Genomic DNA, 17,359 nt, shown 5'->3' with positions numbered 1-17,359 from the left:
TTTTTTTTATATTTAAAGTTCGCACTCCAGTTCTTAATCATTCCACGCACGTTGGCAAGAAAGCCAACAATTAACGACCTCATGCGATTTTATGTAAATTGAATTATTTGAGAGTAAATACATGCGCCGACACACAGTACAGAATTTTTTAATATTCAAGCGTAGCAATTAACAGTCTATATATAGCTATATAAAGTTCTAATCGCAGCGTGAGCGTGAACTTATCAGTCATTAGCTGAAGAGCAAAACGTATCGTGGACATACATGTCTATGAAACCATTCAAAAATTAACTCGGAAGTTCACGTGAATCCCTCTCGATGAATATTTTTCCGTAGATTATTCAACTATCCTGTATAGCACCGCTTACATCGACGAGTATGTACATGTTAACTTGTATATATTTCAAAACTTACAGCTGTTACTTTCCACCGCCTTTTAAATCCTAATATACTTCCTCGATCGATAACGAAAAACCCCAGTACCGACTTGCGTCTGTGTATAGAAATTTGGACACGTGTAAGTCATGGCGCTTAAAAAGATCGTTGCCGGTACCAGATTATCGCATAACTTGTCGCTAGTTGTCGTGGAGTGTTCAGCTTTGATTAACCTTCATATATAGCGCTAGATTAAATAAAACTATCGAGTAAGTAGTTAGTCGACAGCCGGTTGATACGTTGGTTCAAGATCAATCTTAATCAAGTATGATGATTTTGTGCACTAAAAGAATTTTGTGATTACCGTGCGGTTGCGCGAATGTTTTTTTCTTAAAATGATCGATATTACTAACTGTTATACAGGATGGATCGCTGGATAGGCAGGATAGCCGTAGTGACAGGAGCTTCATCGGGAATCGGGCTGGCGATCACCAAGGCTCTTCTCCGCCAAGAGATGATCGTCGTTGGACTTGCTAGAAGAAAGTACAAGATGTTGGTAAGTTTTTACGCTCATTCTGTTGATTGCGTAATCTTATTAAATAATTTGATTATCCTACAGGATGGTGTAAAGAGCGAAAAGAATTCCAAAAGCTTTTACGCCAAAGAGTGCGACGTTTCTAATCCTGACAGCGTCAAAGAAGCTTTTGAGTACATCAAGAATACGTTCAAAACCATTCACGTTCTCGTTAATAATGCTGGTCTGATAAAGATGAAGTCCATCGAACGTATGGCGATTTTTTCCACATGCGCTTGCATCGTTAGCATTAGTAGTATCTTTTAATTTACAAGATAATATTCTTTTCAGAATGTTCCGTAGAAGATTTGCAGCAGGTCATCGACGTGAACGTAATGGGAGTCTTGTACTGTACCAGAGAGGCGACTAAGATTATAAAGGAAAATGGCAATGAAGCACACGTGATCAATATAAGCAGGTACAGATAGTATTTTATTTGACAGCTGGCGCAATGAAATACTGCAGTAGGTACATTGAAATTTATATCTGTAGTGCCTTCGTACGTTATCTTATCCATAGTTAATAAATCGATAACATATCGGTAGAAGGTTCATTACATGCTATAGTTCACGTTGTTATGTTTAGTATTAAAATTTTGGGCATATACATATATTAAAAATATTTCATGCTTTTTAGTGTGGCTGGCTTAAGAGTAGCTCATCAAAGCTGGTTTGGCGGCAATGATAACCATTGCAACGTTTATTCGCCTTCGAAATACGCAGTGACGGCGCTTTCGGAAACTTTGATCAATGAATTAATGGGCCACAAAATACGCGTAACGGTAAGTTATATTAATAGTCCTCGAGAATGTGGTAATCGTTTCACGACTCCACTTTCAATAAGAAATAGCAAAAAAAAGAATGAGTCAGTGTGATTCTGGAAAATTCAAAATATGCCTATTCAATAGTTTTATTTTTTGATTGCAGAATCTTAGCCCAGGATATGTCCTCACAGAAATTTTCGAAGCCAAAGCTAATGAGTCGGAATTCGTTGATATGCCTTACTTGACCGCAGACGATGTTGCAGATTCTGTTATATATGTTCTCCAAACACCTCCACACGTTCAAATAACCCAACTGACTATTAAACCACTGGGAGAGAAATTTTAAATTGACTTTGTACATAATTTTATCTCTATTGTTGTAAATATTATACCATGTTAAGAATTGTCAAAATTTTAAAGCGATTTTATTAAAAATTAATTAATGCGCACCAAAAGCTAACAGTTTGTTTTACCTCGTGTGGTCGCACTACTCGCCTTCGGCTCGCAAACGCACTTTCCTTAAGGGGACAGAACACCTTTAAACCCTGAAAAAAAAAGAACTCTGAGAAAAATTTATAAATTTTAAGTAAATCATTTGAAATTTTTTATAGATATATTTAGCATAAATACCTTTAATTTTATCATGCTAAAACCTTCATTATTCCTGCTGGCCCAGTGTGGCACTCGGTGCAAGAATTTGTGAACTTTTTCACTGTCCGTAGGATTCCAAGTGAACGAATGGTTCTTTTGGGCTCAAACTCAAGGAGCATACTTTGTACACTTGTAGTTTTGGTATGAATGCAGGGATTTTAATTTGAATGTTTAGAAATTATTTGGCGATGAAAAAACTGCATTTTTTTTCTGTTTTTCGCTTATTCTGGCACCTTTTTGTGTATAAAACATTTTCTAAACATTTAAATCAAAATCCCTGCATTCATACCAAAACTACAAGTGTACAAAGTATGCTCCTTGAGTTTGAGCCCAAAAGAACCATGCGTTCACTTGGAATCCTACGGACAGTGAGCTGAAATCAGTAAAAACAACATTTAGAGAAAATCAACTTTAAAGTTTATGAAAATTGTTGAAAGTGTAACAAGAATTAATGCTTACCAAAGTCTTTGGGACCAAGTTTTCTATGTTCCACACACATAGACCTTGACTCTCAGCAATTATGAGGTATATTCCCACTTATACCTCTGGGTTCTGTACAGCTTTTCTTCCCTGTAACCAAAAAAAGGCATTTTATGAATTTTTATAAAAATGTGATACAAAGGTTATTTTATTCTTGATAATAATAACACTTTATACTTAGCTTTTCTTTTGGTCACTGTGTAGAATCTTCAAGTTAAAACTGCAGAAAATTACCAGTCTAACCTCCAAACGTTTCATCCGGGTGCTCCAGTCTCTGTAGTGGCTTTTCCTTCTATCACTGCAGTCTTCATAGAGCCCTTGGCAACTTTCTCACGTACTTCACTAAATTATTCGTTGATTGTATCATATGCAGACTGAGCCATAGGTTTCAAGCAGTCCATCAACCCACAAAATGTTGATAGACCAGCGTGTCCAAGTCCAAGAGCACGAAAAGTAACACTGCTCTTCTGTTGTTCTCCCAAGTATGGTTCTAGACGCCAACTTTTCTGCATGACTTGATAGCTGCCAGCTGACCACACTCAATGCACACTACTTCAATCTTGAATCTTAATCCTTGAGCTTCAGATTCGCCAAGTTTAACTTGACCATGGCATTATTTGCAAATCAAAAGTTCCTCGAGAGCAGGAAATAGAATGTTGATATCAATCAGTCTATTCCTGACCACAGAGGTTCCTTCCGCTGCTGGAGTTTGTATCTTTCTTGCTGAACTTGAAGGTCTTGTCCTGTTGGCAGGTTCATCCTTGCATGTTGCTCCTAGAAATCTTCTTGGCCTCTTCTTGCCTCTTCCTCGAGAGTACTTCTTGTCAGGATGGGTACTCGCAAACCTTCCCTTGGCATCTCGATTATCACACATATTTTTAAAAACACTATACTTCACACTTTTTTAAATAACTTAACTTTTTTTTCTTTTTAGGGTTATAAGCTATAAGTTATAACCCCAAAAACACTACAAATACTACTTAGATTAATTTAAAAACACTTTTAAGAAATATCAGCTTTTTTAATGCATTAAAGACATCAGCTGTGTTTACTCAGTGTAAAACACATCCCAGGACTATATCAGCTGTATTTTGAAATATTTGCTGTCTGCTAGCAGAACAGCAGAACGGTCGCTCTGTCCTTCTCAGACACATTGCTTCTAACCTGCCCACAGGTGGCGCGCGGGCGCGCGATATTTGAATTCAAATAAATGACTCTACGTATACATCGGAGCCTTATATAAGAAGCGAAACTATACATTTATCTCGAAAATAACGCAAAAAATCTTACCAATACGCACTAATTTGTTTACTAAAATATATATGGGGAGCATAATATCCGTATATACTACTACGTTAAAAAAATAGTATTTTCAACATTTACAATAAAAATTTTATTCAGATTGAATTTATAAAACTTAACATTAAAATTATTAGTCGTATGAGACAAAAAATGAAAAATACGCAATTTTACGAAAAAACGATAAAAATTTTGTTTTAGTATTTTGCTTCTAACTTTACGGGAAATTTTTTTTTTTTTTTGATAAACGGCTTTCAGGAGCGTGTTTTACGGAACATTTCCTGTCAAAATAAGCAATAAAAAATTTTTTTTCGATTTTTTCGAAGTTTAAATGTGTTGTGTCCCCTTAAACTCATTCCGAAGTTTCTCTAAATCGTGAGTACAAGAATATTACGAGTCAGGACGTTATGCATTCACTGAAGTTTATAAAATTTGTTACATGCATAAAGATTCAAGCTATTGAGCAAATAGCAAAAATTCCGATTCGGTCATTTGTTATCATCCCTTTTTTTTGCAAATTTTAACTGCTCAAGTAACTGATTTTTCTTCAGAATATAAGTCCCAGGTACCACCAAAGCCGAATTGATGGAGCTGGAGTGGGAAGTATATCCTTGACTGAGAAATTAGGCGGTCTTGCAGCCGGAGGACGTCACAAATAGCATTATGCACGTTCTAGTCGCACCGCTTCACGTTGAGTTTGCCGAATTAACTTTACTACCCAATAAGAAGGTGAAGTTCAATCATCAAAATCGAATAGCCGTATAGAAATTACGAATTTACGCAAACTCATCATACAACTTTTATTCAGTTTTATAAATAAACGTCATATCTTATACACGGATGATTTCAGAGATTATGTCACAATCTTCAAGTTATTGTGATGATATAATGATCGAATCAGATGGCTATAATTTATTCGATGTGTCTGATCTACGTTCCTTTTGTTAATGGCGTCATTAAAAAAACATTTACGCAGCTTTTTACCCTTCATAAATATATCTCATCGATCGAGTTTTTATATTAAACAACGGTTTTTCCAAGTTTCGTGCTTTTGCACGTACAATTTAATTTTTCTCAATGCGATCATAAAATTCAGCTTTTTGGCTCTAAAATGTGAACGAGGTTTCGCGAAATCTAATCGACACGATAACTCTTTTATAACTGTACATGCGATTCGTATACGATGATATAAACGCTTATGACCTTGGGAGCAAAAAGAAGTAGTGAGTAAGCTACAGTAAAACAAGCTTCGCCCATGACGCTCGCGGACGCTTATAACTCGGCTTATATCAGTTTTTTTGCTACTCACGCGCAATAGTGCCAGTCGGGCTGTATAGAACGTCGCCGGCACATTAATACAAGTGTTTTTTAGTTTGCTGTTGAAGAGCAACATATAAATAGATTCTATTATTTAAAAATGGATCGCTGGAGGGATAAGGTAGCAGTAGTGACAGGAGCGTCTGCCGGAATCGGATTGGCTATCAGCAAAGCTTTGGTCCAGCAGGGCTTGATAGTCGTTGGTCTAGCTAGAAGGAAGGCGAAGATGGAGGTTTGTTGAACCGATATTTTACTTAATGAAATATCGATGACGTCCATCCTATCGAAAAGCGTTATTATGAGATCCGTAATGATCGTATTTTACCAACAATTAAAGACTTATTAAAAAAAAAAAAAAAAAAAAAAAATGGTTTTTGCTGTACAGGATGCAATGAAAGACGCTAGTGGTCCAGGTCAATTCCATGCAAAAGAGTGCGACATAACGAAAGAGCAAAATGTGATCGAAGCTTTGAACTGGGTGAAGAGCACGTTGGGAGCGGTTAACATATTGATAAATAATGCTGGGGTCGTCAAGCACCAAAAAATAGAAGGTATCATCTGTAAATTTTGTTTTTTATAAAATCATAATATAATGAAAGTTCGTTTTGTAATACAACTATTTCATCGTCTGTAGAGACACCCACTCCAGAACTAGAGCACATTATCAACGTTAACTTACTGGGCCTTCTCTACTGCTCAAAAGAGGCTATAAAATTGATGAAGGAAAATCAGCAAGAAGCTCACATTATCAATATCAACAGGTATGATATCGTTAGTTTTTCATCAGTGCACTGCCAGAAGGTTTTATTTTAAAGTTTAACATTGTTAACAGCGTACTTGGACACATGGTGCCTCCACCAGGACTAGTGGCGTTCAATGTTTATCCTGCGACAAAATTTGCTGTCACAGCACTGTCCGAAACTTTGAAAAATGAACTAATAGGATCGAACATTCGCGTCACGGTAAGAAAATGCATAAAATTCTGTGTCATGTCCTGGTAGCAGCGTTCCCGAGAAAGTACCTGAAAGCTACCGAGATTTTTCAAATCTAGCAGGTTTCCAGAGTAGAATCTACATGAAAGCCCCGATAAATCCGACATGATGAGGAAGAAATCTCGGTAGAATTTTTTCTATGATTTGTTCATACAACCTTACTTTTTACACCAATGATCCTGCTCTGCATTGAAATTGTTTGAAAATATTCATAAGTTGATGAATATATATACCCTACAAATTCATTTACAATGTTTTTTGAAGGGGAAACATGATTTTTAGGTGCACATTAATAGTGAAAACCTGACCCTACACATGCATGCTCTCATACATGACATTATATACAGCATTGTGTACTGACTGACTTTGTATTATTCAAGTACAATTACTGTGTAAAAAGTGTCATCAATGTGCTTAAGTCACCGATGATGAGGTTTGCACAGATATTTCAATCTCATCAGTGTGCGAGCCAGTTACTCTCATCCACCAAATCTCTCATAATCATGGTAAATCCATGATATTAAAGGTGGATGTCTGTTCTTTTGCGTTAAGACTTGTTCAATTATTTAGAAACAGACTGCCATATCAGTTTTTACTTAACAGTCTTGGTTCGGCTTTTCACCCTGAACCCTATGGCTTCGGCGTCAAAAAATGCAGGTAGCTCTGTACATGAAAGTCGAATTCATATCAGCTAGAATGAATTCAACTTAATATACTGTTTCAACATGCCAACACAAATTAAGTTGCAAAATTTTAGCTTTCTAGGTATGATAGTTTTTAAGTGAGAGCAAAATAAAATTTTATTGATTTCGATTACTTTTTTCACAATTTTATTTTGGCTCTCATTTGAAAACCTAGAGCATTGAAATTTTGCAATTTAATTTGTGTTGGCATGTTGTAACAATATATTGAGTTGAATTCATTCTAGATGATATGAATTCAACTTTCATGTATAGACCCACCTGTATTTTTGGCGCCAAAGCCATAGGGTTCAGGGTGCAAAGACGAACCAAGACTGTTAAGTGAAAACTGAGATGGCAGGCTATTTCTAAATAATTTAACAAGTCTTAATGCAAAAGAACAGACATCAAACTTCAATATCATGGATTTAGCATGATTATGAGAGATTTGGTGGTTGACAGTGACTGCGCTCACATACTGATGAGATTGAAATATCTGTGCAAACCTCATCATTGGTGACTTTGAGCATCGATCACACTTTTCACACAGTAATTGCACTTGAACAACACAAAGTCAGTCAGTACAGCATGCTTGTACATACTGTCATATATGACAGTATGCATGTGTAGGGTTAGGTTTTCACTCTGAATGGGCACTTTGAAAATCATATTTTCCCTTCAAAATCATTCTAGATAAATTAATAGGCTAAATTTCATCATTCAACATTGACTGAAACTGTGAAAACTGTAGTTCTGTCTGCTATGCTATTCTGCTGTATAACATAACAGACAGCCTCTACAATACGCGTCATATACTTCAAGTATGCCTATGCCTGGCCTGAATCGTACGCGTATGCGCAAAAAATTAAGAGAACTGCTAGTCGGGTTTCAGCGTAGAAACTACGCGTATTTCTCGACGGATTCTGGGTTTCATTTCTACCGAGTCGCTAGGGAACGGGCCAGAACTTATCGGCCATTTGCTACCAGAGCAGGGTATTTATCATTGTCTTATCTTCGTAAGACGCTGAATAGCTCACCGATGGGCGACTCCTTGCATAAAAAGATACGTTTCTAAACTCACATCACGCTGTGACAATTTGAAAAAAAAAAAAAATTAGTAATATGAAGTCCCACTACTTTACTATCTTACTAATTTATCGTTTTTTCTTTATTAGAATGTCAGTCCAGGATTGGTGAAAACCGAAATGGTGGTCGCAGCGATTAATAAAAATTCAATGTTTTCTAAAATGCCAGCACTGGAACCAGAAGACGTAGCTTTCTCCATTGTCCACGCACTGACAGTACCGCCTCACGTAGAAATCAATGAAATCACAATTCAGGCAAAGCAAGGACCTTTACTGCCATAGAATTATTCACTTATTGTACAATTAAAACGACTAATAGATTTTTAATCCCATATCTGGTATATTATCACGGATAATGCTGATTGACCAACATTAATGATTCAAACACAAAGTTACAAATCAATATTAAGCAATCTTCAAAATAATCTCATATGATGAATCTTATACATAATTAATAAAATAAAATAAATGATAAATTCATTAGATCAGATAAAAATTAACGTTTAAATATAGATACATAGGCTTAAGGGGGCGGAAAAATAAGCAAAATCAGCTAGGTCTGTATCACCGCCAGTTTCTGCTAAGGGACGAAGCATCGGCCCGAACCGGAAGCTATAAATTGCTTGTTTCACGGTGTTCACTTTCAGGGCATTCTCGGTACCTTAGCACGTTTTCTCGTTAATCTAACCTACATAGGCTTGAAGGGGACGAAAAAATACGCAAAATCAGGTAGGCTAGAACTTCGGGCAGTTTCTGCTAAGGGACGAAGCATCGGCCCTAACCGGAGGCTGTAAATCACGTGTTATAGGGTTCACTTGTCGGGCATTCTTTTTTATAGGATAGGCATTACATAGGTTTTGGCCATGACCAAATGAATCAAATTATTAAATTTATAGTTGTTAATACGTTTTGAATATTTGGTGGCCCTGAAAAGGGCCGATATGTTGTGTTAAAATTGTCAAGGCATAAATTTAAGAGCTCTTCTCGGTCTTCTTGGGAAGAAGAACAGCTTGGATGTTGGGCAGAACACCACCCTGAGCAATGGTGACACCGGAGAGCAATTTGTTGAGCTCCTCGTCGTTGCGGATGGCCAGCTGGAGGTGACGGGGAATGATCCTCGTCTTCTTGTTGTCACGAGCGGCGTTACCGGCCAACTCAAGAACTTCAGCGGCCAAGTACTCCATGACGGCGGCCAGGTAAACCGGAGCACCGGCACCTACTCGCTCAGCGTAGTTTCCCTTCCTCAATAGACGGTGGATACGTCCGACGGGGAACTGGAGTCCAGCCCTGTTGGAACGGGTCTTTGACTTTCCCTTGACCTTGCCACCACCTTTGCCGCGTCCAGACATGTTGAAATGGAGTAGAGTAGAACTTGGTTAGCAGACGAAACCAAAGCGACTGATGCCCCGGCCATACGCGTCTCCCTACTTATACCCATCAGCGGTACTGCGCCGAGCCAGCCGCGACGCTTCGTGCTACAGCGGTGGGGAGCGCGGCAGCTGATTGACTCGGAGCAGCTGCGACGCAGCTCTTAAAAGCGAGCCGACGCGACGGCTTGGCATCATTCAGCTTACGCTCGTATACTGAATACTATCGCCATGGCACCAAAAGCAAGCGGCAAGGCAGTCAAGAAGGCCGGCAAGGCCGTCAAGAACATTACGAAGGGTGACAAGAAGAAGCACAAGAAGAGGAGGAAGGAAAGCTACGCCATCTACATCTACAAGGTGTTGAAGCAGGTCCACCCCGACACTGGTGTGTCGAGCAAGGCCATGAGCATCATGAACAGCTTCGTCAACGACATCTTCGAGCGTATAGCTGCTGAGGCCTCGCGTCTGGCTCACTACAACAAGAGGTCCACCATCACCTCCCGGGAGATCCAGACTGCCGTCAGGCTTCTGCTCCCCGGTGAGCTGGCCAAGCACGCTGTGAGCGAAGGCACCAAAGCTGTCACCAAGTACACCAGCTCCAAGTAAATTGGATGCAAACATGACCATTTGACAATTTAAAACAATCGGCCCTTTTCAGGGCCATCAAATATTATCAACGTTTGAACCAATTATTATTGTTTCATAGTTATTTATATAGTCATGAATAATAAATTTATTTGTTTATCAATGTGAGTGCCATCGAGTCTCCATGTACTAGCTCTCTACTTACTTTGGCACCGCCTAGTGCAATCGAAAAGTAGGAAGGATGAATATTGTCAGAATATTATTACCGAGTTCCAAGCCGCTCTTCTACTATTACTCTATTACATTACTTTACTGGATTACAAAAAAAAAATACATTAGTTAAAATTTATTTAATTTATTTTGTTGTGATGTATATTAAATATTATCTTATTAAAATATATCGCTAAGTTCAATATGTAACGGACTATAGTGCGCAACAAAATGAGTAAGAGCGTTAACGAGTGTATGAGGGAACGAATACATGTAAGTCTTCCCTCTTACGGTATGTGAGTGAATATCATGTGACCGCGACAGCTGCCAAAAAGTAAGTTATGCTCTCGCATCTTTCTTGCCTTCTGTACTTCGATGCGAGCGGACGTGTTCACGAGGCGGTTGCCGACCACGTTTTATTACAATATATTATTCTTAAACTAAACCTAAGTGTTACTCATTATTTATTCACGCATATCAACATATTTAATAATTCAACAAGGCATTATAGTCTGAAATGAAAAAAAAACGAAGGAATAAGAATAGGTGCGTATATAAATGTAGTGTGGAACTGAAGGTTTACTTTTCCTTCCTTGAAAGTTGGCGATGGTTATAGGGACACATATCAGGCAGATACTGCGTGAATATCGTTTTATTACAACAATATATTTGTCATTCGTGCACGTGGACATCTTTTTGTCAAAATTTTCTTAATATTTTTAAGAAAAAATTTACATATATATACACAAGTATACGTGTATATTTATAAGTGTTAAATGCATATCTATATTATGCTCACTGATACGCTCACGATTTGCATGTGTGCGTCAAATCACGCAGAATACACTCCCATCTACGCACCACACATGTGTGTATATGTATATGTATATATGCATGAAATATTTAGTTATGCAGTTAACTCGGGTTTCAGGCTGTGCATCATGGCGCCCTCTAGGCCGAGTTTCACAGTGAATATTTTCATCCCAAAAAACGCAGAAATCAATACATGCATTACAGAAACTATGGTACGCATACAAGAGAGTCGCACTCGCCTTCGACTCATAGTGTAATCTTCACACTCGGTCTGAAAAATCCTACTTAACGCCCTTGGTACAAAATATACTGTTTCAAATTATTACCTATTCGATATTCCATGTCTAATTGACGGATTTTATAATATAAATAATTAAATTCCAACGTTTTAATATTTGGTGGCCCTGAAAAGGGCCGATTGTTTTAAAAATTGCATACAGGGAGTCAGGTAATTTAACCGCCAAATCCGTAGAGAGTGCGGCCTTGTCTCTTGAGAGCATAGACAACGTCCATGGCAGTGACGGTCTTCCTCTTGGCGTGCTCGGTGTAGGTTACAGCGTCACGGATGACGTTCTCAAGGAAGACCTTGAGGACTCCACGAGTTTCCTCGTAGATCAGACCGGAGATACGCTTGACACCACCACGTCTAGCCAGACGGCGGATGGCGGGCTTGGTGATGCCCTGGATGTTGTCGCGCAAAACTTTGCGATGGCGCTTGGCTCCTCCTTTTCCCAAACCTTTTCCTCCCTTTCCACGTCCGGTCATGATGAATGAGTAGAGACTAGTGCTGAAGACGAGTACAACCAGCAAACTGATGCCGGTGCTCGAAAGCGGGGCGCCTTTTATAGGCTGCCAGTCGTGTTTCCCTCTCTCCGATCAGCGACAGCTGCGTGCTCCGACGGCTTGGGAGATCAGAAGCTTCCCCTTCCACTACTTTTTCATCCAATCGTTTTGGAGCAGCTGCGCAGCGAGAGCGTACAAATATAGCCGCCTTCGAGGGTTGAATCATCATTTTCGTCTCGTCGTTGGAACGTTACGGATCTCCTGTACAATGGCACGTACCAAGCAAACCGCCCGCAAGTCGACCGGAGGAAAGGCTCCTCGCAAACAGCTAGCCACCAAGGCCGCTCGTAAGAGCGCTCCTGCCACCGGAGGAGTGAAGAAGCCCCATCGCTACAGGCCCGGAACCGTCGCTCTTCGTGAGATCCGTCGCTACCAAAAGAGCACGGAGCTCCTGATCCGCAAGCTGCCCTTCCAGCGCCTTGTGCGTGAGATCGCCCAGGACTTCAAGACCGACCTGCGCTTCCAGAGCTCGGCTGTCATGGCCCTGCAGGAGGCTAGCGAGGCCTACCTCGTCGGTCTTTTCGAGGACACCAACCTTTGCGCCATCCACGCCAAGCGCGTCACCATCATGCCCAAGGACATCCAGTTGGCGAGACGTATCCGTGGAGAGCGTGCCTAATTACTTTAATTACCTCTGACTCTTTCAAACAATCGGCCCTTTTCAGGGCCACAAATATATTCAACAAGGAATATTTTACTATTTTGTCTTGAATTTGTGATATATGTAATGTATTCATAAGAGAAAAACCGTGTCACTCTTTGTATACAGAAAAGACAACAGCATAAGCTACATTGCTTCTGTGTGCCCTTGATAGGGCAGCGATAGCTTAAGTACATTGTTATGACTATTCATCCAATAACAGCGACATTACCGCATACCCGAGGGTAGCGAATATCAGCAAATACAAATTAGAAGAAAAATGAGGGTTAGGCGCATAGGCCTACTTGTAAGATGAGAATGTTCTCACAAATAAACCAAAATTAGGCGACAACCGGAGATGACGAGGACACAATCAGCAACAATCGAGAAAGAAGATTTGATTCTGCATTACGCAAATATAGGCATTGCCGAATTTATGTAGAATGCAGGATGCGAGTGATACCCTACTTCTAAATTGTTGAACTAAATAATCGATTTGAAAATAATTCTTAGTTTGGTCTCAGAATAATCTAGATCGGATAGAGCGAAGAAGCGTCAAGCAGATGAGCATGTCGATGCCTAAGTACAAGGAAGCTCTATCTCTGCTGCCGCTTAAAAATCGCATATGGAATAAGAATAACTAAAAGGACTTTAAGATACACTCGCAACGAAGCAGGGCGTCCTCGAAGTTTATGCTGAGATTCGGCTTTCTCATAATGACAGCCAAGATAATGCGTTCTCGAAGTTACTTGCGCTAAGGTAAAAATTAGGGGAAATGTTGATGTAATTCTGCGTTTCCAGGTTTCATATTTTAAAGAGTAGGACTCCAGCCAACGAATCTTACCTGAAAGTTTCGATCACTTCATCTTGAAGGAATTCTTTTTGTCGTTTGATTAATAGTTCGTTAAAAAAGGGCGTGTATGCTGGTCGATTCTGAATTCAAAGTTAAATTTTCATTTAAATTAGAACAATATGTAGAGAAATAATGGTTGTAATGAATTAAGTTAATAATATGATTCTCGAATAAATTTAAACAAATACTGATATATTTAGAATCTCTTAAACTTTTACTTGCTTGAAGTACTTTACGAGTTTACAACTTCAGTGTACAACATAACCTATAAAACTTGCCTGCTCGTTTTTACACGCGATATATGATTAAATCTCAAATCTCTTACTTTTAGAATAAAATAAATTATTATCTGCCCCCAAAAACGATAGCCCAGGCCTGAGCCTTCCGAATTAGTTGTTCATTTTTGTACGCGTATTCAACTTTTTTTTAACCTTCAAGAGTGAAGAGTCAAAAAAAATTATAAATCGAAACGCGTAGAGCACGTCTTAACTCCTAGTATAAAAAATTAAGTGTAGAAAAAATCTATCCTCTCAAAAAAATATTAATAAAATTAGAAGTGAATTTTATAATACCATAAAGTTTAATATTTTATTAAATTTTCTCAGTTATTAATTTAACTCTCTAGTGACCTTTAAACTTAAAAGAGTAAACATTTATATTAAGCAAGTTATCTGTAACACGCTCAATTTCAGATTCTATATATATCAACGTAAATATAACTAAGGTAGAAGTTCTTGTTTAAACTAAAGTTAACGATTTGATGGCTGGCTCATAGTGTAATAATTGCCTAGTTTGACATTTTTAAAGGATCAACTTATTAATAGTGTTAACACATTCAACACAAGTAATGCGTGAATTTTACAAGCATGCTTGGTTTTTTTGTATCGAACCTCTCTTTGTACGGAAGCGTTAATCAATTTTAGTACTAAAAGCACTGTACATATTATATTTTTCATGATGCAGTGCATCGTGAATCGAACCTCTCTTTGTACGGAAGCGTTAATCAATTTCAATACTAAAAGCACTGTATATATTATATTTTTTATGATGCACTGCATCATGAAAAATATCATATGTACAGAGCTTTTAGTACTAAAATTGATTAACGCTTCCGTACAAAGAGAGGTTCGATACAAAAAAACCAAGCATGCTTGTAAAATTCACGCATTACTAAAGATTTATGAGCAAGACGTCAGTTACTTAGATTCAAGAAATGGTTTTTTCATGAAGTTTATAATAATAATTATTACTATAATAATATTATTGAAATTCGGCAATGAATATAACCTTTATCCAGTACCCCTACAATAATTCGCTGCGACAACCTCATGTTTCAACCTTACAAAAGCTGACTTTATTTTCTTTATTTCTTAAAAAAATCAATACTAATAGTACAGTAATGATCCAACATCAATATCAAGAAAGAAAATATAAAAAAAATATATTATTTAAATAATTATGACGAATTATGTAATGAAAAGTCACTACGCGGAAACTATGACTCGTTAGAAAATCTGTAGTAATTACGTTTTATGAATGTGATAGATGATTTCTTGCAATCGCATATCAAAATTTAATATATCTACTATAATTCTCGGATAGTAAAAGCTTCTTGAAACCTGTTTTTGACAATAGAAGCGGTTAACAAAGTATTCGTGATAGTAAAAATGATGTACCGGGCTTATGCTGAAAGCGCGCTCTAGTCGGCGGGGCTCTCTCTGAGGTCCGCGCTCCATAAATAAAAGGAGCTCCGACTGGCAGTGCGGCATCATTCTCGACCGTACCGTTACAGAAGCAACTTCTAGAACCCCATTGCATCATCATGAGCGACGCAGTAGCCGAGTCAGCACCCGCTGCACCAGCAGTGGCATCGCCGAAGAAGGCCCCAGCGGCCAAGAAGACCGGAGCAGCCAAGAAACCGGCGAAGCCCCGCACTCACCCTCCAGCAGCTGAGATGGTCCTGGCTGCCATCACCGCACTGAAGGATAAGAAGGGATCGTCTCTCCAGGCGATCAAGAAGTACATCGCTGCCACCTACAAGGTCGACGTCGACAAGCAATCGACTTTCATCAGAAAGTCCCTCAAGTCCGCCGTCGAGAAGAAGACGATCGTGCAGACCAAGGGATCGGGAGCATCCGGTCGCTTCAAGCTCGCCGCCAAGGCAGAGGGTGAGAAGAAGATCGTAAAGAAACCAGTCGCCAAGAAGCCAGCAGCAGCGAAGAAACCAGCCGGCGAGAAGAAGGCCGCAGCCAAGAAACCGGCTGCTAAGAAGCCAGCTGCCGAGAAGAAAACCGCCGCCGCTAAGAAACCAGCTGCTGCTGCTAAGAAGCCCAAGGCTGCTGCGAAGCCCAAAGCCGCCAAGCCCGCTAAGGCCGCCAAGTCACCGGCAAAGGCTAAGAAGAGCGCAAAGGCTCCAGCTGCCACCAAGCCCAAGGCGCCTAAGCCAAAGAAGGCCGCGGCACCCAAGGCTGCCAAACCAAAAGCCGCAGCCAAGAAGTAAATTACACAAATTAAATCGGCCCTTTTCAGGGCCCACCTGACTCTTTAACCAAACGGCCCTTTTCAGGGCCATCAATATATATTTTACGTAGCGACAATTATTTTTATTTAAAAGTTAAACAACATGCAAAGAATAAAGATACAGCTCTATCTCAGCGGAAGCTTCGAGAGCGCTTTGTGTGAATGATTCATTTTCTATAATTTTGTAGTTTAATAATGGTAGTTTTGCACACTTACAAAGCACACAGGATTACCAAAACAAAATTGTAGAAAAGTAATAGCATCTGTGATACAAAAGACGTACGAAAATCTCAAAACTACACTCACTCGGAGATAAAGCGTTCTCAGACCGGTAAACAGTCTAGGAGCCTTATGTCATTCAGCCATGGATACACGGAAGGACTCTCCGTCTCATCAATTACTATCAGATAAAGACGGATTTCTCTGTATAACACTTTGCGGAGCCATAGAATAGCGGAAAGAGTGTAGAACCGACGTTCCCGTCAAAGTGAGATTTTGTGAATAGCGCGTATGAATTCCATGTATCAGCAAGGTTTCCTGCCGCTGAAATGTAGCCGGTGCGTTATCATTCGTTGAGCATGCAAGTAATAGTTGTAATGAAACTGTGATCGAAATGGTTAATATCTCTAAAACAAACAGTGGCGTCGACTTTCTGTCAATCTCGAGTTGCCAGGGAGCGCGAAATAAACTTAGCCGTAAAACTATAAAAGCACGAGCCACAGCAACACTCAAACATTTTGTATGTAGAGATTATTGTCTAATTTCGTACGCTGCATGTGAGCTAATACGTATGATGAACTTGGTGGCTGGCTGCACCAAAGGATATCGCTGACAATCTCGCGCCTGTGCTTGTGTCATAATCCTACCGCAGACGGACTGCAAAATAGTAGAGGGATGCCTGCGCAAAATTCGATTCGACTGAATTTCTTACTCGAGATAAAATTCGTATATCGAGAAGGAATTGATCCTAGCAGAATTTTATTCGGTGTAAAGTCTCTGGACTAAAGTAAGTATGGTAACGATGGAAAAAGTTCCATTGTGAGGCCTGAAGCTTATGCGCATGTTGGTTTTTTAGGAATTTTTGGCTCGTTCCGTAAGGGCTTTGAGGGCTTAACCCATGACTCGCGGTCATGTTTGAAAAGAAGCGTCATTGATATGTAGTGGGAAAGCGTCGCTTAGCTTCTTATCGTAAAAGCCTGAAAAAACCTTCCCATAGAAGTGTGACACGTTTTCTGTGATTAACAATAAATTCATCTCTTATGAATATATTACATATATCATAAATTCAAGACAAAATAGTAAAATGTTCCTT

The 17,359-nt window shown here is 39.2% G+C and overlaps 6 protein-coding genes across 6 annotated transcripts; 4 read left to right on the top strand and 2 right to left on the bottom strand.

Annotated features, from left to right (window-relative positions):
- The first annotated feature begins 3 nt into the window (after nucleotides 1-3).
- LOC100116010 lies at nucleotides 4-8,692 on the top strand. The gene is made up of 11 exons (XM_003424908.4): nucleotides 4-700; nucleotides 799-931; nucleotides 995-1,160; nucleotides 1,241-1,367; nucleotides 1,586-1,730; nucleotides 1,876-2,055; nucleotides 5,515-5,691; nucleotides 5,845-6,010; nucleotides 6,094-6,220; nucleotides 6,292-6,421; nucleotides 8,307-8,692. The coding sequence occupies exons 2-11, from the start codon at nucleotides 800-802 to the stop codon at nucleotides 8,496-8,498; spliced, it is 1,542 nt and encodes a 513-aa protein (XP_003424956.2). The 5' UTR covers nucleotides 4-700; nucleotide 799; the 3' UTR covers nucleotides 8,499-8,692.
- A 445-nt stretch (nucleotides 8,693-9,137) lies between these two features.
- Nucleotides 9,138-9,613, bottom strand: LOC116416006 (histone H2A-like). The gene has a single exon (XM_031922166.2). It carries the CDS (start codon nucleotides 9,563-9,565, stop codon nucleotides 9,188-9,190), a length of 378 nt encoding a protein of 125 aa, XP_031778026.1. The 5' UTR covers nucleotides 9,566-9,613; the 3' UTR covers nucleotides 9,138-9,187.
- A 158-nt stretch (nucleotides 9,614-9,771) lies between these two features.
- LOC116416009 (histone H2B) lies at nucleotides 9,772-10,770 on the top strand. The gene has a single exon (XM_031922170.1). The coding sequence runs from the start codon at nucleotides 9,815-9,817 to the stop codon at nucleotides 10,187-10,189; it is 375 nt and encodes a 124-aa protein (XP_031778030.1). The 5' UTR covers nucleotides 9,772-9,814; the 3' UTR covers nucleotides 10,190-10,770.
- An 820-nt stretch (nucleotides 10,771-11,590) lies between these two features.
- Nucleotides 11,591-12,024, bottom strand: LOC100114435 (histone H4). Its single transcript, XM_001599170.4, has one exon. The coding sequence runs from the start codon at nucleotides 11,954-11,956 to the stop codon at nucleotides 11,645-11,647; it is 312 nt and encodes a 103-aa protein (XP_001599220.1). The 5' UTR covers nucleotides 11,957-12,024; the 3' UTR covers nucleotides 11,591-11,644.
- A 161-nt stretch (nucleotides 12,025-12,185) lies between these two features.
- On the top strand, nucleotides 12,186-12,731 carry LOC100114477 (histone H3). The gene has a single exon (XM_001599129.5). It carries the CDS (start codon nucleotides 12,243-12,245, stop codon nucleotides 12,651-12,653), a length of 411 nt encoding a protein of 136 aa, XP_001599179.2. The 5' UTR covers nucleotides 12,186-12,242; the 3' UTR covers nucleotides 12,654-12,731.
- Nucleotides 12,732-15,278: 2,547 nt separating this feature from the next.
- On the top strand, nucleotides 15,279-16,102 carry LOC116416004 (histone H1-like). Its single transcript, XM_031922162.1, has one exon. It carries the CDS (start codon nucleotides 15,350-15,352, stop codon nucleotides 16,025-16,027), a length of 678 nt encoding a protein of 225 aa, XP_031778022.1. The 5' UTR covers nucleotides 15,279-15,349; the 3' UTR covers nucleotides 16,028-16,102.
- The last annotated feature ends 1,257 nt before the right edge of the window (nucleotides 16,103-17,359 follow it).

Source organism: Nasonia vitripennis, chromosome 1, assembly GCF_009193385.2.
Source record: "Nasonia vitripennis strain AsymCx chromosome 1, Nvit_psr_1.1, whole genome shotgun sequence".
NCBI classification, from domain to species: Eukaryota; Metazoa; Arthropoda; class Insecta; order Hymenoptera; family Pteromalidae; genus Nasonia; species Nasonia vitripennis.
Note: the sequence above shows the minus strand (reverse complement) of the source record. Positions and strands in the feature narration are given on the sequence as shown.

What these genes read in the sequence shown, in the direction of transcription:
- LOC116416004 (XM_031922162.1), top strand. Translation starts at nt 15,350, where the DNA reads ATGAGCGACGCAGTAGCCGAGTCAGCACCCGCTGCACCAGCAGTGGCA.
- LOC100114435 (XM_001599170.4), bottom strand. Translation starts at nt 11,956, where the DNA reads ATGACCGGACGTGGAAAGGGAGGAAAAGGTTTGGGAAAAGGAGGAGCC.
- LOC116416009 (XM_031922170.1), top strand. Translation starts at nt 9,815, where the DNA reads ATGGCACCAAAAGCAAGCGGCAAGGCAGTCAAGAAGGCCGGCAAGGCC.
- LOC116416006 (XM_031922166.2), bottom strand. Translation starts at nt 9,565, where the DNA reads ATGTCTGGACGCGGCAAAGGTGGTGGCAAGGTCAAGGGAAAGTCAAAG.
- LOC100116010 (XM_003424908.4), top strand. Translation starts at nt 800, where the DNA reads ATGGATCGCTGGATAGGCAGGATAGCCGTAGTGACAGGAGCTTCATCG. An exon ending in GCCACAAAATACGCGTAACG is followed by an intron (nt 1,731 to 1,875) that starts GTAAGTTATATT and finishes TTTTGATTGCAG; the next exon opens with AATCTTAGCCCAGGATATGT. An exon ending in CACATTATCAATATCAACAG is followed by an intron (nt 6,221 to 6,291) that starts GTATGATATCGT and finishes CATTGTTAACAG; the next exon opens with CGTACTTGGACACATGGTGC.
- LOC100114477 (XM_001599129.5), top strand. Translation starts at nt 12,243, where the DNA reads ATGGCACGTACCAAGCAAACCGCCCGCAAGTCGACCGGAGGAAAGGCT.